Here is a 22,372-nt window from a genome sequence, read left to right as displayed (position 1 = left end):
ACATGCTTCCAGGGACATGCATGTCCCATCCCTGGGTGGGGCACTGAGAACGGGGAGAGCGGGGTGTAAGTAACTCTCCTGTGGTTGTCAAGATGCTTGGACCCCACCATTCCCATTCTCCCAAAGTGGTCGTGCTAGGGGATGGGAGGGGTGTAAGGAACTCTTCTGCAGCTTTCAAGCTGCAGGAGAGAACCTTGTACCCCCCTCCTTCTTCGTTCTCCACCACTTTGGTGAGAACGGAGATGGGGTGCAAGGATCTCTCTAGCAGCTACCAAACTTCAAGATCAATCCTTGCATCCTGCCCTCCCTCTTCTCCCCCAAACGGTGGCGAACGGGGCTGCAAGGATCGCTCCTGTGGCTTTCAAATTGCCTTATGCAGAGTTGGATCTCTGGTTCCATTTAGCACAATACTGGCAACGGCTCACCGGAATCTCATGCAGAGATCTTTCTTATCACCTGTTACCTGGACTTTTAAACTGGAAATGCCATGAATTAGATCAGAGACATTCTGCATGCGAAACACATCCTTTACCACCGAGCTATGGTTGGTCCCTTAAAATAAATTCCTTTGCATAGGCCAGAATCCAAAACACATTACATCTAGTTTTGTTACATTTCTTATTTCTTTCATTTTTATCTGGCCTTCATATCAGGTCAGAGTATATACTTACACCTACCCTATGTCTTAGATTCTAAGACACACTTTTCCTCCCATATAAACATCTCTAAAAATGGGGTGCGTCTTAGAATCACGGGTGTGTCTTAGGGATTTTTTCTCTGTTGGTGGTACTGAAATTAGTGTGTGTCTTACAATCTATGGCGTCTTACAATCGAAGAAATACGGTACTTCTTTTATTCTCACAACAACCCTATGAGGTAGGTTAGGCTGACAACCTGTTACTGGCCCAGGATAACTCAGGCTGTAATCCTATATTCGTACCTGGGAGTAAGTCCCATTGAATACAATACAATGGGACTTACTTCTAAGTAAACATACACAGGATTGCACAGTCAGTGAATTTCATGGCTGGATAGTCTAACATGCCAATACTGCACCAATTAATTAAACAAAATAAACTAGCTTACAAGTCTAGATTTAAAAAGTATGTAAGCAGTTGAATTGTGTGTGGTCAAAAAAAACCAGTAACTGCTGAAAATTGGCACATAATAAAAAGGCAGATGACTCTTAACTATAACACTATGACCACTGCTGTTGAAATATATGTATCTTGCTGTGTATTCAGATTCAAAGCTGAGACATAGTGATTTAAAAATGTAATTGTCTCAAAAGTGCAAACCAATGTAGCATTTCTCCCTTTTTCTAAGAAATCTAAAATAAAAGCAGCTTGGCTAACTCACAGGGGAATCATAATGATTTTGAAAAATGTAGAGGTGCATGATAAGCTCTTTCTAAAGGGATGGCAGACAGCGGGACTTCTGGTGAACCTTGTCAATGTTTCTAGAGACTCAGTGTTCAAATCAACGGGACATATCAAAATATTAAGAGAAAACAAACAGTACTGTGTTTCACAAAGGGCATTGTAAAATCTCCAGTCCAAAATTATCAAAGGATTTTCAAAACATAATGCCTTTTACCCACTGAGGCAGGGTTCTTAATAACAGGATAGTTATTTTAGCAGATCAGAAAACCAAACCATACTGAGAAAAAATATTTTTTAAAAGCCCTAAGTAGTATAGGGCTCAGCCTCTGGGCAACTTTGTGTGTCACACTATAAGCCACAGTGAGTGGGTGGCTTGCTGCATTACTGTGGCGTTTCCAGCTCTTCCCTAGTGAGAATTCCCCTTCTCTATGGCCTTTCTCACTACAAACTGGAACCACCTTCTCCTCCCCACAAACGGTTTTTCTGCCACCAGGATCTTTAAGGCTCAGGCCCAACCCTTACTCAGTCCTCTCTCCATGAGGACATGTAGACTTTACACTTTAACCTTGTATTCTCCCTTTGTTACCTCCCCCTTATGCAGCCATGTTCAGGAGGCGTAGGATTTTATAAACAGAGAAAACTTTATTAATTACAATAAGTTGTTGAATAGCATGCAAATAGCTCTTGTGACTCTAACAATAAAGGTTCTCTGATACATAATACTCCAAAATCACTTTCTCAAACAATCCTTGCACAAACATCACTACAGACCTTCACTGAATCCTTAACTCACTCTCTCTCTTTCCCCCTAACTCTACCAGACTATTTCCCTATCCTATCCTTATCTATACGCCGCCCTGAGATCTTAATGATATAGGGCGGGATATAAATGTTTTAAATAAAATAACATTTTATTTAATGTTATTAAATAATATTATTATTAAATAATAACATTATTTAATGCCCCGTCTCATTCTATCTTGATCTAAACCATCTCACATCAAATCCCTGTCTCTGAGCTAAACCCTCTCACAATCAGTCCCTCTCCCATCTGCATCACTCTCCCAGCCAATCAGCTCACAAATGCAAATCCACCATTCTCATCATAGACATACTTACCGAACCATAGATATATAACACAAATACACAGTAATAAATATAAACTTTGGCCTTAGCTAGACCTAAGGTTTATCCCGGGATAGTCCCAGGGTCATCCCTGTTCATGTAAATGACACACAGGGGATCCCGGGAGCAGGCAGGGACGACCCTGGGACGACCCCGGGATAAACCTTAGGTCTAGCTAAGGCCTCAGTATGGACAGACATGTAATGTCACAGTTACTCCCGACAGATGATTACCCACTTGGCAGCTTGCCATGGCTTGTTTCTCCTTCAGTCCCTCTCAGTCCTCCTAGCACAGCGGTTCTCAACCTGTGGGTTGAGACCCCTTTGGGGGTCGAACGACCCTTTCACAGGGGTCGCCTAAGACCATTGGAAAACACATATTTCCGATGGTCTTAGGAAACTGTATTGACTGAACTATGACATGTATCATCTTTTGTATTAAAGCTATTGTTATGTATTATTTTCATTAGCAAACCATCCCATGACAATGGATCGTGTAGAGAAGAATGAAAATAATTTTATGGTTGGGGGTCACCACAACATGAGGAACTGTACTAAAGGGTCGCGGCGTTAGGAAGGTTGAGAACCACTGTCCTAGCAGGTGCCAACACAGATCTCAGGGGGCTTTGTGGCAAAAATCCTCATTCCCTTGTTTTCTACATCAGCACTCATTCAGCAATTGATCCACTACGGCAGCAGTCTCATGAGGGAAACTCTCACATCCCCATCAGATTGCCAAAGGAATTTAAGTTTCTGAGCCGTTCTGAATGTGGGAACATGTCACAAACTTTTTTTTTAATTTAGGGGGCTTGTGCAAGTGAGCAGGACTGCAAGACCACCTGTCCCCTATTGAGCCTAGCATAGCCATATCCCACTCTTGTTAATGTCCTTGTCAATTTTATCCTCTATTTTGGGGCTTCCCTTGCCAGCAAATACTTCCATACATCAAAACAAGCCATCCTGAGAGGAAGTCATCTTAAACAACCCTACTACAAGTTTGCGAAAAACAACCATGACTGAAAAACTGCTTCTAGTTTGGACGTCACACTATGGCCATGGCTAGACCAGGCCTATATCCCGGGATCATCCCTGTGCATCCAAAGGACACACAGGAGATCCCGGGAGCAGTCAGGGGCAACCCCTCCATTTGCCTGGGATAATCCTTAGGCCTAGCTAAGACCTAAGAGGTACATCAGACAAGTGTTTTAGCACATACTCGCCACTGCCCACTTACGGATGTGTGCGCGTCCTTTAGATAAGATCGTCTGCTCCTGCACGCCTCCTGCTCCTTCTGCTTGATTTCCTGCTGTGTGCAGGAAAAAGGGTGCTATTAAAATGCCCCCTGACTGGGCTACGTGGTCTTTGTTTACTTCCTCTTTCCCCTCAGGGCAGAAGAGTAAGTAATGAGGGACAAACACTGGGGCAGAGAAGCTACGGTAAGGAAACACAATTTTCCCCTGTGTGATGACACTCTAAGCCATCCTGCAACCACCCACAATAACAATCCACCATGGCTTAGTGTGACGTGCAAAGCAGATCTCTTTCTCCAGAATACTTTCACTGGCTTCAATGACTACTTTAAAGTCAGTGAGTTTCATGTACTGCCTGATCCTGAGGTCTGCAGCAGATATGCAGCAAGGCACAAAATCCAGCACTACAGTTCTGACACTAAGAGCTTTGTGTACTTTCTAGGGACAAATTTTTACATGATGCAGAAGCAAGAATAGAGAAAAAACAGAGAGAGTAAGAGGTTCACTGGGCCAACCCTGCAGAATACCTCAGAGATCCTACACCAGCACAATAGTTCTCTGGCCAGGAGATGCAGCAAAAGTGATTTCCTTGTTTTTGTATGAGGGTGTTTTATTATTTATCATAAATAGGTCACAGATCTATCTTTGTCCTCTGTGTTACTGCTATAACAGTTGCAGCATAAGCAGAGGTTTTCGCTGCAATAGACATCACCAGGATCATGATCAGGCTTCTGTACTACTTAGAGGATATCTAAAATTTCATTCTGGACACCATGTTCAGGACACACATGGTGAAATTCAGAGCTCCATGTGGATTTCCACAAGGTGCTTCAGTAAAAAACAAACAAACCTCCAGAAGGTATAGTTTGTGGATTTCAGCAGCCACAAAATACTCATCTCAGAGCGGTAATTAACATCCGTGCTGACTCATGACATTGCGCCTGTTTAACTGTTCATAGATGTAGCCATTTCTACATATTCATTGAATTTATATATAAATCAATCCCCAGAAAGGTCCTCTGAGCAGCTTACAATTACATGAAATAAAAAATACAATAAAGTTCCATCTGCAAAATAAAAACAACCCACAAGAGAAAGAAATAAAAGACAAAAGATTCCAGCTTCAAAAAACAACAATTGAATTAAACATTCTTTGAAACAAAAAAAGTTTCTCACTTGCCACCTGAAAGCCAGTAGGGAGGGAAGGAGTTCCACGGCTATGGTGCCACCTCCAAAAAAAGTTCTAGATCTTGCAACTGTGAATAATCCACAGTGCTCCAAATGGCAGGGAGAATTGCAAGAGAGGCTCCTTGGACAATTTCAATGCATGAGGATTGCAGAATACAGATAGGAAAGACTTAGGCCATGTCGACACCAGCACTTTGAATCGAGCCAGAAACAAACGGACATTTGTTTCTTTTAGGACCAGTATTATATGGTTGTGGATGCCCACACAAGAACCATATGGAGTTTATATAGTTGTGATAGCCTGTGCAAGAATGATCAAGAAGAGGGCAGAGCTAGTGCAGCAGACAAAGCTGAAACACACTCTCACTCATACCCACCACTGCTACTTGAGACTCCAGAAACAAAGCCAGGTCTTAGGAGTCTTACCCCCAAGGTCTTACCCCCAAGGTCTTACCCCCAAGCTGCATACCTGTTCCTTCAGGGAAGTGTGACCCCATCTAGAGTAGGCCACTCCTTCATTTAAGGTCCTACCTATAATCATCAGACATCTATCTTATCTGGACTGAACAGTTTATTATGCCGCATACAGCCCATTTCATTTATTACATGTTCATTTATTTTCATTCATTTATTGCATTTTTATACTGCCCAGTAGCCAAAGCTGTTTTGGCAGCTCCAGGGTTCTTAATAACAGCTTAGCCTTCATTGAGTCTCTCCATCATCACCCATCCAAAAGCCTTGGGGGGGGGGGATGCTGTGGACAACATGGTGTTGTCAACAAAGCCAGAGAGACTTAAGGCTACTGCCGTCTTTGAATTTGGTACAAAAACTGAGAAACCTGAGGGTGGTCTGTGGCCAGAGCATTTTTCTAACTTTTGGCAACCAAACAGGAAGTGAAGTCTTTTGAATTACCCTCCACATGAAATCAGGTAATTATTGCTGCTGCTGTTCTATTTCTTTTTCTTTCCTCCTAAATCTATTCATTTCTGCAGCCCACCATTTACACCCCCAACCACAAACGTGGACACGTTTTTGGGCCAAGATCACTTAGGGATTCCCTAACAATCACCTTCTCTCTGCCTGAAGTCTTGATGTGGAAGAGTAAAGAGTGAAGCACTGAAGAACAGTCTGCATTTTAGAGTTTGTGCAAGCCAGGCACATATCAATTTATTTGGAAATATCCTTTTTATTTTTAAATGGAAGTTATAGTATTTATACTATGCTCAGTTGCAAAGGCTCATGGCAGTTTTCAAATTAAAACCTATCATAAATCTGGAGAATTGACAAAACAGTTGTATTGACAACCATTTTGATAAATATAAATGTTTCTAGAGGGTATACATAAATGAATTAATCCTGTATTTTTTTTAAGTTAGTTGTGACCAGGATAATAATAATAATAATAATAATAATAATAATAATAATAATAATACTAAGCATATGGCTGCAGATTAACTGACATTCCTTGAGCACAGAAACCATAAATACCCTGATGGTGACAGAAAAGACAGTAAGTATAGTCAAGAATGGAGTATTCCCCAAAAGCCTTTCACTGAGCCAGAAATGTGGTTCTCTAATGCCTGGAAAGTGACCACACACTCTACAAAATCATATAGGTCGGTACACAAGAACCACCATGTTGCATCAGACCAAAGGCTTATCTAGTCTAACATCCTGTTTCTCACAGAAGCCAACCAGATGCCTCGGGGAAGCCCACAGGACATAAGTGCAATAGTATTCAGAGAAATGTTGCCTCTGATTCTGCAGGTAGCATATAGCCATCATGATTTAGTAGCCACTAATTGCCTTATCCTTCATGAATTTGTCTAACCCCTTTTAAAGCCACCCATATTGGCAGTCATCACCACATCTTGTGGTAGCTAGTTCCTTAGGCTATGCGTTGGGTGAAGAAGTACTTTCCTTTGCTTGTCCTGAATGACACACCATTCAGCTTCATTGGACGACACCAGATTCTAGTATTATGAGAGTATTATGAATGTCTAGTATTATTCCCTTCCTCTTTATAATTTTATAAACCTCTCTTATATAACCCTCCTTACTTACTTCTCTTAAACTAAAAAGTCCCCCAAAGTCAAACCTTTCCTCATAGGAGAACTGTCCCATCCCCCTGGTCATTGGTTGCCCTTTTCTGCACCTTTTCCAGCTCTGCAATATCTAATAATACAATTTTGCCAGGTGCTGAATACAATATGAAACTGTATAATTGTCAAATAATTTCTAATTGCTATGACAACTAGATGAGATACCCAGTTCTGTTTTTATATCTATTAAATTTTACGGGTGTTATTTTCAAAGGCCTGAAAGTAACTTCTACTACACGCCTAAACACATTGACTTGGAAATATGTCCCATTAATATCCATGGAACCTACTTTCAAATACATCACTTTGGATAGCAGCCTTAGGGCTCTAGGTCCTACTAAAAATTTATGGGCCATACATACATTGTAAGAATACTTCTTAATCATTCTTGAGCTTTAAAATATTTCTCCTGAAGATAATCAACGAATCATAAAAGTCCACATATGCACACAAATGTAGCCATTTCTTATACTTCATTCTTTGAGTAGGGCTTTAGATTTAAGGCCAAACTACACTAGTTAAGAACTCCCCCCCCCCATTTTTTAATAAAACCCACAAAAGCAGCTGTGAATTCAGAGTCCCTCCCCAGATATTGCCCCCAATGTTTTCTTAAAAATCAGGGCAAATTCAGTTTTTTAGTGGCAAAAAAGGACTTGGGGGGGGGCAGGGACATAACTGTGTGTGTTCTTAACCCTTCCCCTCCCAAAAAAACCTCCCCAATCCCATTCTGGATCAGGTGCCCCCATAGCTGCTTTTTGAAAAGATACGGTCAGTAAATACATTTTTGAATTGTATGCTTATGCCTGTCCAGAATGCTCACTCTTCACCCCATGTATGGAGGGCAGGATCATGATATTGCTCTTCTTTGGTACATATGGAAAAAGTGTTTTTGGCCCCTCAAACCCCAAAACAAAGCATAATGGCAGGATGTGGTTGCATTTTTTGGGGGGGGGGGTATGTTAAACTTGTTGTGTCTGATTGTGCTAACATAGATCAAACTATAGATTGACATAGCTGCTGCCAATTCTAAATGAGTTTCCTGCTCCCTGGAAAAAATGGAAGACCCATTCAACAATATGCTTCCGTGTCAAGTTCAAGGTGCTTATAACGACATATAAAGCCCTACACAACTTAGTCCTGCAATCTGATGGAACGCTTTCTTCCTTGCGTACCTGCCCAGATATCCACTGGGGATGCCCTCTTAATTTGCCCGGAATCTGATATGTGACAACCTGAGGAAAGGTGTTCTCCATGCCAGCACCCTAACTCTGGAATTTCCTCCCCACTTACTGTATATATGGGTGACGCCAGCTAAAGACCTATTTGTTTACCCAGGCTTTTGAATGATTTTATATTTAAAAGCAGTTAAGAAATTCCTTAAATAAATAATTCAAAGCTCCTGAACAGATATTCTGGGAGCAGATAGTTCTGTATATTCAACTTTTGCAAGTCAAACGGCTGAAGTACAGCTTCTAAATTATCTATTGTGGTGAGTCATTGAGCGTACTTAAGAGTTGTTAAATGTACTTAATACCTTTTGAGCTAACTTCGGTTTATAATAAGCAATTCCAAATATAAGCTGCAGTTCAACAACTGGGAAGCCAGAGTGATGGAATGGACAGAGTCTTGGGGCCTTGCTAGACCTACCTGATAATCCAGTGAGGAGTAGGGGCAACGCCGTGCGATAGCTAGTGCACGCCATCGCCCTTTTCTACACGTAACACGCGACGGGGTAAGGAAAAGCCCCATTGCGGCCGCCATTTTTTTTAACTTAAAGGGCCATGTGCGCAGGAGCGCACCAACGGAAAAGGTAAGGCTGTTTTTTTAAAAAAATAAAGGGTTCCCCGCTCCCCCTGCCCCTGATTCCCCCCCACAATGTCTGATGCTCCCCCGCCCGCTCGCTCCCCCCGTCCTCCCCCACTCGCCATGCCCGCCCCCCTCGTCATGTCCCCGCTCGCCATGCCCACCCCTGCCCGCTCGTCATGTCTGTCCCGCCATGCCCGTCCGCCATGCCCTGTCAACGTCCGCCATGCCTGTCCTCGTTCTTCTCCCCCCATCCGCCATGCCCTGTCCCCGTTCTTCTCCCCCCGTCCGCCATGCCCTGTCCCCATCTGCCATGCCTGTCCCCGTTCTTCTCCCCCCCGTCCGCCATGCCCTGTCCCTGTCCGCCATGCCTGTCCCCGTTCTTCTCCCCCCCTCTCCTGCCGGGTCCGCTTTTTCCCTGGCCCCCATCTCCCCCCCATGATTCCCCCCCCCGGCCCAATGGGCACAGTGCTCCTATGGAATGCTGTGCCCAGTGCGTGGCTTCTGTAAGCGAGCAGCCGGGAAAAGCCACGGACCCTGCTAGACCTTCCGCAGCTCCGGCCTCAGCCCGGGGCTGCGGAAAAGCCGGGCCATAAGCGGATCCGCTTACCCCGGGTCAAGGGAGGACTTAGCCCGGCCTGACCCTGGGATCCCCTGTGCGTCATCTGGATGCACAGCAGGGAGACCAGGCCTCACACCGGGCTAACTCCTCGTCCAGCAACGGCCTTGGACTAGAACCAGGAAGATCTGGGTTATATTCATTGCTTAGCCACTTCACTGGGTGACCTTGAGGGTGTGTATATGCCGCCACTTTGCAGCTGATTCCCTCAAAATCCCACAGCATCGCTGCTGTAGGGAGAGAATGATAAATTTAAACGGCAGGCTATACATTCAGAAAAACTGCAACACCAGCAGCCATTCAATACCGCCCCCTGCCCTGTGTTCCTGCGCTTACACTGGATTTGGATCCAACCCAGCAACAGCTTAACCCAAACCAAGGCCACCACTGACAGGCGGAGGAACAACATGGTGATCTTGGAGCAACTAAAAAATCAAGGTAAAGCAACACCATGAAAAAGCAGTTTCAGGAGTAAAAGCCTGATGGGGCTGCAAGTTGGCAGCTGCATCATATAAACAACACAGCATCACTGTGCAGCCACAACAGTGTAAATAGTCCATACAGACACCCCCTTGAGCCAGTCATTATCTCTCAATCGAAACTACCTCACAGGGTTGTTGTGAGGATAACGGGGCAAGAGAGAGAGAAAGAACAATGGAAACTGTTGTAAGTGCCTTGAAGCAAGAGCACAACTCAAATGCAGCAAAAACTGACAAATCCACACACACCAACTTCTCGCCCACCAGTTGCCCCAAAACTTCAAACAAACAAACAGCTCCCTCTACTGTGGTATGTAGAGGGTATGTTAACCAGTTAACATCTTTCAGGATCACTTCAGTTTGCAAGAATCATTGAAAATAATCTGGAGTAGATTTGTATCTCAATTGCCCCTCGTTCACTAGCCACTCAGCTTCCATACTAGTTGCTTCCAGAACTAGTATGAAAGCAAAAGAGAAATGGAGTGCTCTGTTTCTCCTTTGCCAGCCTGCTCATCTTTTGTGCTGGCCTCGGAGTAAATGAAGCCCCTTCTTCCACGGCCAGCACGAAAATGGACCAAACTAGCAAAAGAGAAACAGAACACCCTGGTTCCCCTTTTGCCAGCCCACTGTGCTTCTACCCTGCAAAATGTTTTATTTTCTTTCTTTTTTTACTTATAGAGGGTTTTCTCTAATGAACAAACAGCAGGCATATAAACAGTTTTGTAGGCTTGTAACCTCTGGGGGCTTTCTATCAAATGCTGGATAAGCATGCCCATTTTTCCCTCAACATTTCTGTTTTAAGAAAGTGCCCCATACAATGTTCCTCCATGTTGCTTTTTTAAAAAATACGAATTCGATAGATAGTTTGGAGTGCTGGTAATATAATTTTCTGAAGTGGACTTGCTCCCAATGCATGCATGCCATTTCCCCCAATTTCCTCTTTTTTAAAAGTCTGGGATCAAATTCCCAAACTGCTTTTTGAAACCCTGGAAGCTTAAACAGCAATTTGAATTTCTATGGGTAAACCTTTAGGGTACAATTCTTTTTAAAAAATGGGGTGTAAATACAATTCATATGTGTGTAGTGTTAGCTTTTTGCCCTCATTCCCAATCAATTAATATACTTACTTATCTATCTCACTGGGCATATTGAGAATATAATAATAGATCTAGGATCATTTAAAAACAAATAAATTATTTAAATTATTAATATCATTATGTATTACAGAAGTGGCTGCTATACGCCAAAATTAGAAATCAGTCTCCGAACACAAAAAACCTTTCAGTTATGGTGCTATATAAATAAATAATAATAATAATAATAAACTGCATTCCCTTTAGGCCCATTTCAAAATTCACATCTGAACTTCATCCAACAAAGAACTGACGGTCTGATTCTAAAAGAAGTTAAGAGTTCAGTCACAGTAAAAATCAGAACCTTGGCTTAAAAATTAGTTATATTGGGACATGTGATTGCATATGGGTGCAATATTTAGTAAATACACACTTAAACACCATCCAATTACTAAATGTCTCAGCTCTGGTTGCTAATCTGTACTTGATCTTTTTAAAAAAGCATATCTACAAATTATTGCAGTAAGGCCACAGACTTAAACAAAAAATGTCTGAAATTCCCAGTGGAAGGAAGAATAAAGAGGAGACCAAACTTTCATGGTCTAGCTTGCTTGTAAAATCAAACATATGTTTTATGATCCCTGGTAGAAATGTATTGTGCATCTTTACTGAAGGAGGAGAAAATAAGACAATCCTAAAGTGACTTATTTTTAGTTTTTCAAAAAAGTAAAATAAGTGTATTCAGCTGTCATTAACATTCATGTCAACTTGGTAACAAATCATGACAACAGCAAACTTTCACCCTGAAAGCAGTAAAACAAGACTGCCTGTGTCTCTTTTCTCTGAACTTCACATATCCAGTGCTGTTCCATTGCAGGAATATGCAGGTCAAGGGATGTGGCAAGGAACAACTGTAATGGAACGCACATTCTCAGAGCTGCCTTCCCTCAGTGTCTGTGCAATGAGAAATAACCAAAAAGTGGGCAGAGGTGGAGGGAACAAAAGTGTGAGTCACCACTAGTTCACTTGGGTCAGGGAACATGGAAGAAAGGCATGTCTTGATAAAAAGGAGGGGGGTCAAATTCTTTGTGTATGTGTTTGCACTGCACATTTGACTTCATGCAAAGAAATCCAATTGACTTTCAGAATGTACCCAGGGTTGATGGATGATACTGCATGAATATAAACTTTGTTGAAAGATGACCACTGTACTCAGCATTTTCTGAAGAGACACACCATCTTTTGCAAGTGCACAATACACATTTAGCATGAACCTATAATGTGCCCATGACATACACATTACCTGATGGAATGCCTCTCTCAACATGAACCTACCCATACACGACGTTCAACATCTAAGGCCCTCCTCCAGGTGCCTACTCTGAGGGAAGCTCAGAGGATGGCAACAAGGGAAAGGGCCTTTTCAGTGGTGGCCACTAATTATGGAATGATCTCTCCGACAAGGCTCACCTGGCGCCAACATGGTTATCTTTTCGGCACCAGGTTAAGACTCTTCTCTTCTCCCAGGCATTTAACAACATATGTTGAGTGGATATTAATCTGTTTTTATGCTATTTATACTTTTAATTTTTGTATATTTTTTAATGTTCAATGTTTTTAATCTTTGTAAACTGCCCAGAGAGCCTTGGCTATGGGGCGTTATATAAATGTAATAAATAAATAAAATACAAAGTGGACACACAGTTTCATTTCACCATGTACACATAGAAAACATGTGTGGGAACCCAGAGGATGTTATGGCTCCCCACAGCATGTTCTTGTGAAATATATGAAGTGAACTAGAATGTGAATTTGAATTTGCCCCAACCATTTTTGTATACAAGTGGATACACACTAATGTGTACCTGCTCAATCTGTAATGTGTAAGTGGCCTTAAGGAAAAAAATATACCCTTTAAAACTAACCATGTACCTCCAGTATCAGAGGCAGTTGCTGGGAACATAACTGGGAGGCTGGACTCATGTCCTACTTGTAGCTGGTTGGCCACTCTATGAACAAAATGCTGAACGGATCCTTGATCTGATCCAGCATTCTTCTTCTTATGTTCTTATGCCTTGCACTTTCCCCCTCCAGTCTCTGTAGGGAGAAGTAGCTAACCAAAGCAGGAGATCCAGTGTTTATTTTAATGCGGGTTGACCCTGCCTTTAGGGTATAAAATCTGATTTTAATGGGATTCTACGAGATTCTATGTTCAAATAAATGGGGGGTCTCCCTGTTCATTATTTGCTTCTATCCACAGGATCAGATTAGGGATCATGGGAGCCTAAGGCCCACACCCAATCTCTTCTTAGCTACAATTCTTGTGGGAAAATATTTCAACACTACTTTTGTTTGGCTAAATTGCAAACTACAGATATATGTAATGAACTTCAAATCCCCATAAGGCATGCTCCAATACATGAACAGAAGCCAACTTTGAGATAAACATAAGTTTTGATTATAACGATTACAAAAAGCCAGTGTGGTTTAGTGGTTCAAGTGTCAGACTAGGGCCATAGCTAGATGGGGCGATATGATGCACAGGGGATCCCAGGATCAGGGAGAGATGATCCCGCCCTTGCCCCGGGATCTCACCCTGCCCTTTGAGCCAGCTTTTCCCACGGTCTTAGGATGATCCCGAGACCGCAGAATATGTGTGCGGGCATCATGGTTTGTCCCGGCTTGTGCACATCTTCTGTTTTTTTTAAAAAAAGAAAATGGAGGGCGTGACATCCTCTCCCTCCCGCGTGTAAACAGGGGGGGGAACTTGCGATAAAAATATCGCGAGACCTTCACCCCTCCATCGTGCAATACCAAGTAGGTCTAGCTGAGGCCTAGGATTTGGGGTCCCAGATTCATAAATCTCAGTTTAATCTATCTCACAGGGTTGTTGTGAGGATAAAATTAGGAGGCAAACTATGGATGCTGCCTTGAGCTCCTTAGGGAAAAGGTGGGATATAAATGCATTTAAGAAGAAAAAACCATCATACATAGTCATGGAAGTTTTGTATTTAATTTGGCATGCAGAATCAAACAATAAAGATCAAAGATGCTGGGCTCTAAATCAACCCGTCAAAGCTCAATGATATTTGGACCCAATGTATTGATTTAGTCTACTCATGTCAAGGATGCTGACAGCAGATTAGTAAAACTCTACTGTTTGTAATACAAAGCAGGACAAAACAAAGACAGCACTGAAGAAACAGCTAGAAAGAACTTTCTGATCTACATAATAGCCTAATTTCCCCCCCCAAGTTTAACTTTCATACTGCTTTGGCTATCCCACCTCCACATGACATAAATTTCTGTATTTTTAGAAGTTAACCAGGAGGTAAAAAAATTCTACATCCAATGCTCATACTGACTTCATGAGAGTTTTGCATGCAGAAGATTTGCAGAATCAGCATTGTGGAAAAAACAAAATATAGTAGAGGCACATCCAATCAAGGATGCTACATAGCAGCATATTCTACCAAACAATAAGCTCTAAGCTAGCCTTGATCACAAAACTATCTCAGCAGGCTGCTACATCAGAGAGTTTCTCTTTTCACCATCTTAGCCACACCATTTTCCCCCAATGGTTATCCAGATGTAAAATCATACCTTGCTTTCTGTCTAGTAGTAAGAATGTTCAGTGATTATTATCACAAAGCATCTGATCACAAAGGGTTTCCCAAATCCATAACACTTTCCTACTACACAAGATGAGAGTGGAGCAGACCTCTTAGGAATATAAGAATCCTGCTAGATTGGACCAAAGTTCATCTAGCACAGCAACCTGTTTCCATCAGAGCCAGACAGATGCTTCATGGAAGACCACAAGCAGAGCCTGAAAACAACAGCCATCCCCTGCTACTTACCCACCCCCAGCAACCAGTATTGAGAGGCCTACTGCCTATGAACATGAAGTTATCATTAATAGGTTCATCTCCTGTGAATTTGTCTAATAATTCATTTTTAAAGCCATCAAAGCCAGTAGCTGTCACTATACTATGTGGACCCAAATTCTGTACATTAATGATGCATTTATTGTGTGAAGCACAAAAGTCCACTCAAAAAACATTCATTACAGGTAAGCAAGCTGTCTTTTCCTTTGTCTGACCTGAATCTAGTAACAATCACTTTCATTTAGTAATCCCAAATTCTAGTGGTGTGTGTATCTACCATGCATATACTACTATCATGATCCTCCCGCCACAACAGTCTTTTCTACAAGGTGCTTTAGCCTTTCCCAAAGGGAAAGTGCTCCAAACCCTTGATTGTTTTGGTTGTGCTTTTTGATACCTTTTCCAGCTCTTGCCCCACCAGAGGGGCAGTTCCCAATGTAACCCTGTATGTGCTGCAGAGGTGCTCCCACTAGCCCATGATCCTCCCAAAACTGGAAGAACCAGCACTTTGCTTCTAAACCATCAAGCATTATGCCAGATGCTTGCCTTGAATTCTGGATGGAAAATTTATGGTCCTCCAGAGGTTTGGGCCTACAACTTCCATGATCCCTCACCGCTGGCTAAGCTGGCTAAGGCTGATGGGAGTTGTAGGCCAAAAAATCTGGAGCATCAAAAATTGCCTTTCCCTGTCTTAGTCTTTATCCCAGATCTGGTCAGTGAATGGGGAAGAACTCTCTGGACATGCTCAAAGGCACTCTCTTGACAGTACACCACAAGTTTCATTGATGAACCCTACCACTGACAACCCAACTCTGCTGATTTATTTATTTAATTTAATATACCGCCCCATAGCCGAAGCTCTCGGGGCGGTTTACAAAAAAAACACGCCCTGATGAGCGCCGTCTCAAACGATTCAGCACTGAGAGGCCCCTCTAAAGTGCAAGCGGAGTTTCTCCGCCCACCTTACCTGGATTTTCCTCTTCTCGCAGGCCGGCCCAGTGCCTTGCACCACGCTGTCGAGTACGGTGACCAGCCCAGCGTCTGGCGCCACGAAGCACGAGTTCCTAGCCGCTCTGATGGCCTCCTCGATCTCGGCGAAGCGGAACACACAGAGCGCCGAGGGCTGAAGCGCCTGTCGGCCGCCAAGCCCTGGCCCGGGGGAGGCGGCTTTCTCAAACACCCCGAAGAGCAGCTCCTCCGGCTGAGGTGGGGAAGGGCTTCCCGAGCGAACCTGCAGGGCGGCGCTGGCGGGGAATACCGACACGAGGCGGTTGAAGAGGTCGCTGCCGGCCGTTCCCGACGGCGCCCCTCCGGGCCCGCCACATTGCAACCCCATCTGGATGTACGACTCGGTCAGCTTCTTGGTCTCCCCTCCGCCGCTGCCGCTGCTACCGTTGAGGGTCGTCGCTTCAGCAGGGTCCCCCAAGCAGATGCGGGCCAGCAGGCTGTGCGAGTGGCTCTCTTTTTCCCGCGCATTGGCCTCGCTGTTGAGGGCCAAGTAGGCGTAAGAGCCCGGAGGGCGGCTGGCAGAGACGCCCTGAGACAAGAAGGGGAAGGAGCCCGTCAGGCGGCCGTTCCGGACAAGGGCGCCCCGAGGTGGATGGGAGCCTCCGGCACCCGCCTTTCCCGCTTCAGGGCGAGAGGGCGGCGGCGGCTGCTGCGGCGGCGGCGGCTGGGTTCCCCGGTGGAGGAAGGCGCGGACGAAGCTGAGCTTGTGGCGCTCCTTGAAGCCCTGCTTGATCTTGAAGATGTTGTCGTCGGACGGGTTGATGTCGAAAGTGAAGAGCCGGGCCAGGTCCCCGCGGGCGTTGAGAGCCCGGATGGCGATTTCGGGCGTGTTCTCGAAGCGGTGGTCTTCCAGGCTTGCGTTGCGCGGGAAAAAAGGGCTGCCCAAGCCCGTGTAAGTGGCGGCCACCAACAGCCTCGTGTCTTGCCCGGCCTGCTTGAGCACCAAACCCACGGTGGAGGCGTTGGCATGGTTGGCCGCTACGTTGAGCATGCTGGGGAAGACCGTGACCTGGTCGCCTCCTTCTCCACCTCCTCCTTCGCCACCTGCCCCAGGCGGGAAGGCGACGGCCACGACGGAGATGTTGTCCATGCTGCGCAGTTGGCAGAAGCCTTGGTAGACCGAGCCGCAGACCACCAGGATGCCCTGCTCCGGGTCCGGCTGCAGCAGCTTGTTGTAGTTGTCGGTGGGCTTCTTGGCGTGCTCGCACGACGCCTGGGGCAGCTGGGGAGCGTGGCACAGCGGGTTGTCCTCCTTGGGGCCCACCTGCTCTTCCACCTCCAGCGTCAGGTTGGGGCCCGAGAGCTGGTACAGCCGGTTGACGGCCGCCAGGTAGATCTTGCCGCCCGAGCCATCCAGAGCGAAGTTGTTGGTGGCAGTGAGCGAAACGAACTTGTGCTGCACTTCCAGCCCGCGCCCCGGCACCAGCAGCAACAGGAGAGCGAGCAGCAGCAGAAAGAAAACGAAGGCACGGCGGCGATCCGGTGACAGCACCTGGCTAGCGCCTCGCCGAGCCCGCGGAACCATCCTGCCTCCTGGGCTGCCGCTCTGCACAGAGCATGAGGCTCCTTGGCAAGCGGGGCTTTGCAATGACCAAAAAATAAATTAAAAAAGCACACGAGAGGAAAACCTGTTTCCTGCGGAGGATCTAACACGCCTCAGCTCCGGAGTGACGCCAGGAGGGAAGTCCCAAGCCTTTGTTGCAAGAGATCGGCTGCTTTTTGCCTCCTTTCTGGACCGGCGTCTCAAATGGGGTTAAAACTGCACGTCTGAGAAAAGCTGAACACTCCCCTAAGCCTGACAGCCTCTCTCTCTCTCTCTCTCTCTCTCTCTCCCCCCCCCCCACCCGGTGTGTGTGTATGTGCGCGCGCGCGCCTGAGGACAAGCTGCCGCTCTTCGACTTCTCCGAGGTCCTTTTTTGTTGTTGTTTCTTGGCATTACCCTTTTCTTCTTCTTCTTCTTCTTTATTTAGAGTTTGTCATGTGAATATGATTAAGTTAAAGCCACCCCCTCCCTCTCCAAAAGCTGGAAGGCAGTCACCGCACCAGCCCAAAACACAAAGAACCAGCTCTTGATAGCAGCTCCTTTGCTAACAAATAACTCTTGTGTTTGCGTTTTTTGATGTTGGGAAGCAAGAATGTAGGACTCCACTAAGTGCGAGGCTGAGAGAGGAGGGAGGGTGGGGGAAGAGAAGAAGATAGAAAACTTTTTTTCCTCTGGCCATAAAGCAACAATGCAATCAGTTGTAAAAATAGACTTAACCAAACAACATTAATTTCAAGCAAGCCAACACTAACCGACCTTCTCATTGTAGCTGTTTTCTCTCTCTGCCCCCCCTCCCTGCCCGCCCCCCAATGAAAATAAGTTAACTCTCAACCCTCTTGAAGTACTGAAGTGCTGCCCTCCTCATAAAAAGGGTTTTACCAGAAAGGATAACAAAGAAGAGAAGGTCAAGCTGTCTGGGGTTTGGGGGTCAGGAATAAATTAAGAGGACAACTATGCCAAGCATGTAAGATGAGGGAGGGGTGAATTAGTTCAGTCCCACTGTGCTTCAGTCATTGGCACCAAACAGCAGTGAGGGTGCTTGAAAAAGTCCTTCAGAATGTGCTGAATTGCCTTGTTTATGATGCCTTGTCAAGTTCACAGTCTGGGACTTCTTTCTACCAGGTGTGATGGCACAGTCCAGGTTTGCTTCTTACTTATCCACCAATATTCCCTGAAATTGGAGGAACCTCTTTCTGACAATAGTTTGTTTTGAGAGTGCATGTTGTTGAAGATAACGAATTGTTAAATACTTATTAGCAAAGTAGTAGCAGAAGTTTTTAGTGTAGAACTTCAAATTACTGTAGTGTAATTTGATCAGAGAGACCTGGATATATATCCCCATTCTGTCAAAGTTTTCTGGGCAGGCAAAAAACTATCTCAGCCTAGCCGACTTCATGGAGTTGTTGTGAGAATAAAATGGGGGCAAAGGCGGATTGGTGGGATGCAAATGTAAAAACTGCATAAATTAGTGCTGCAGCTATCTCTAAAACATTGGAACATGGATTGCTCTCGCCCATATACTTCCAATGTCCACTGCTTCTCACATGCTTTAAAACTCTTACCAAGTTGCTACCATCTTTTTCACTACCACCTTTCTCACTACATGTCACCTGCTGGCATACTAAGCCCCGTGTGTTCATGCAAACAAAAACAAATCAAACCACTTCACGTATTTTTCGGAAGGCATTATTCCAGAGCAAAAGGTTATATTATCCAAATCTACAGGAGCACACACACTCATGACTAAACAAGTAAGCGTCGGGGTTATGCGCCTTGAATAATTTCTCTTTATTATATGCACACAAGCAAAGATAACACATTGTACAAGTTTAAATCTTCAGCTCACTGTTTTTCATTTTTTAAAAGTGGTGATGATTATAAGACTGTATAATCATGACCACTTTTTAAAAATGAAAAACAGCTGCTGGAGGCTGCAATTTTGTCTAGAAGTATGGTGGGCACAGAGCTGTTTAACCCTTTCCCCTCTTGCTGTTTTTCTGTTCAAAATCCCCCAGCTACTTTTCAGCCAGTGGGGGAAAAGATACAAGTACCTGTTTAATTTCTCCTGCAGGTAGAAAAGCAGCTAGGGCGATTCCCAAGGAAGGAAAAGGTTAAGCAGGCCTTCCCTCCACTATTTTTCTGATCAAATTGTTAGTCTCTTGCATTTGATTTTCATATTTTTTAAAATGCACTCATCATGGGACTATTACACGTGCCTACTATGTAACATGTAGTTTGGTCCTGAGCCACTGAGACTGGCTGAATGCCTCTCCGTAGCTCAGTCCCACAAAAAGAGTGATTGGTTGGTTTTCTAGTGTTAATTTTTCTGTGCGTTTCTGTATCTATAGAAGCAGCTGCTGGCATTGGGCCAGAATGTTGCCCTTTAGGAAATGAGAGGTGACTAGTACTTGGTATACCAAGCTTTCTCACTAGATTGATTCAGAGGAGAAAGAACTGTTTCATATTTTTCATTCTTCATCTTGCTAGGCCCATGGAGTTTTATCAGAAATCACATGATTAAACTGGGCTCTTTGACCTTAAAATCACGACAGTATAAAATGATAAGAATGTGACTTCAGTTTTAATAATAATAATAATTTTCTCTAATGCACTACTCTAGTTCTCCAAACGTGTGTGGAGAAAATTTTAATAATGTGATTGTAGTGTCCCCTAAAGGCCTAGAACCAAAAAAGAAAAAAAACCTGTATTTTTCTTTATTAATAATCTTATAGTGTTAATATAATTATTTGGATAGGCATAATGGCATAGGGGGAGGTGATCCTTGCAGGTTTTTTAATTGGAATTTGACAATCATAGTCCCGTATGTTCTGTCCCTTAAAACAGCTTTCCCCAGCTTGCTGTCTTCCAGACATTTTAGATCACAACTTCCAGCATTTCTGACCATTGGCCATGTTGATTAGGGTTGTTGGGAGTTGAAGACCAAACCTTCTGGAGAGAAACAGGTTGACAAAGGCTGCCTTACACCACCCTTCCCCAAACTGGTGCCCTCCAGATTTTTTTTAGACTCCCATCTGTCCCAGCCTCCATGGCCAATGGTCAGGAATGCTGGGAGCTGTAGTCCAAAAACATCTGGAGGGCACCAGGTTGGGAAGAGCTGCCTTGTACCCTAGATTCCTTATACTTTGAAGATGCTAAGCAATGGAGCAGCCTTATTTTGCTATGGAAGACTGTGATTTCAGCACTAAGAGATAGCTTCACATTTGTGGGTCGGACTTGCTGCTTTGTTAATACTAAAAAGTGAACTACCTGTAGAAAATCTTTATGCTAGTGTCAAAAACCTCCATATCCTATTTTCAGTTACCTGATTTCATGTTACCCAGGTTAACAAAGTCAGGCTGAAATTCTGGATGACTCGTGTTCAGGATAGGAAAAAAAAAACCCTCTCTCATTGTCTAATCTTATTTCTACACCTGTCAGCTTGCTTCACACTCTTCTTAGCCTTTTCTCCCTCTTCAGATCACTAATGAATACATAACAGCAGTGGCCAACTCATGTCCACAGAAAATGTGTGTTAAATTAAATTCAGATTTTCTTTCCCTTTCTGTGTCTGTCGGCCTATCTATCTCATTACTCATGCTAATCATATTCCTTATAGATAGAGTTATTAACTCTTTTTCTTTAAATGTGGAGCTCCTATAATTGCTAGGATTTTACATTTTGAGTTTCCGGATTTCAAATCCAACTGTGAGCAGGAAATAAACATTAGTTTTTGAAGATACTAACACCTTATGTTTAACGCCTCATATTGGAAAGTGTCAAAGAAATTTATAAGTATAAGTTAATTAAACTTTACGATATTCAGCTGAGCTACAGACGAATCATTAGCCCCATTTTACAAAAGGATAAAATGAAATATGAGCTCCCATAATTTCAAGTGGTGTTTCATTTTTGGGTGGCTACCATTAGATTGGGTGATTGTTGAAAAAATCAGGCTCCTTTAAGTAGAAAGCCATGTCAATAAACTATCATAACAGGCAATCCTATGGCAGCAATTTCACTGGAATAATGCTGATGTAAACATAAACATGATCCTAGGCTCAACAGATAGCAGAGTCAACACCCAAACCATAGCACCAACAAATAATAATAATAATATTTATTATTATTATATTTATTATTATTTATATTTATTATTATTATATTTATTTGTTTCTTGCCTTTTGCCCAGTGCTGGACCTCAAAGCAGCTTTACAAAACTTAAAACATATACAGTTAAAACCTATAAACAGAAATATACAAAAGTTAAAAAATATAATTAAATACCTTTCAATATTAAAACATTTAAAAATTATCAAGAAAAAGAACACTCATGTCATAAACTGAAAACCATCACATCTTGATTGATATGGCATGAACAGGATAAAAAGTTGAACCCAAGAAAACTGGATTCTTTGAAATAATATTAAATTTTCAACTCCAAATCACTGCATTGTATTTAACTTGGGCTTTCAAAGCAACCCAGGTATGCTACCTTAACTACATAGGGATTTTTTTGCCTCTCCCCCCCCCCAACTAGCACTTGCGAAGGGGACGCCAATGTGGCTCCTGCCCTCTGTTGTCAACTGCACCCACAACCCACCCTCACCAGGTTCACACATAATGAGAAGCCACGGCAGCAATCTGGTGCCCTTGGGCACCACAACACACCATGGTGAAAAAGCCATGGTGGGTATAGTGATTGTGCAAACTAGGTCAGGGTCTCTAGGACAGGAGACAGTACTCCTGCAGTCTGTTGAGTAAGAGAGACTTATTTAGCCAGTTTACAGATTCCTTATATTGCAGTGGTGGTGAAGAGTGGGAAATGAACTGATAGACCTGGTTCACCTGTAACAACAACCCAGAGTACAGGTTGTATACGTGTTGTCGTTGAATTGTGAGTTGTGGTTACATGCA

General features: G+C 43.7%; 1 protein-coding gene across 1 annotated transcript in view; it reads right to left on the bottom strand.

The window, feature by feature from the left end:
- Positions 1-17,633, bottom strand: part of PLXND1 (plexin D1) — a 164,203-nt gene extending 146,570 nt beyond the window's left edge. Inside the window, exons 1-2 of the mRNA XM_063121424.1 lie at positions 16,578-17,633; positions 15,875-16,430 (exon numbers count right to left, since the gene is read on the bottom strand). Coding sequence (XP_062977494.1) covers positions 15,875-16,430; positions 16,578-17,440 — 1,419 coding nt within the window. The 5' untranslated portion in view covers positions 17,441-17,633. The remainder of the gene's footprint in view (positions 1-15,874; positions 16,431-16,577) is intronic.
- Positions 17,634-22,372: the final 4,739 nt, after the last annotated feature.

The sequence above is a fragment of the Elgaria multicarinata genome, chromosome 3, assembly GCF_023053635.1.
Source record: "Elgaria multicarinata webbii isolate HBS135686 ecotype San Diego chromosome 3, rElgMul1.1.pri, whole genome shotgun sequence".
Taxonomy (NCBI): domain Eukaryota; kingdom Metazoa; phylum Chordata; class Lepidosauria; order Squamata; family Anguidae; genus Elgaria; species Elgaria multicarinata.
Note: the sequence above shows the minus strand (reverse complement) of the source record. Positions and strands in the feature narration are given on the sequence as shown.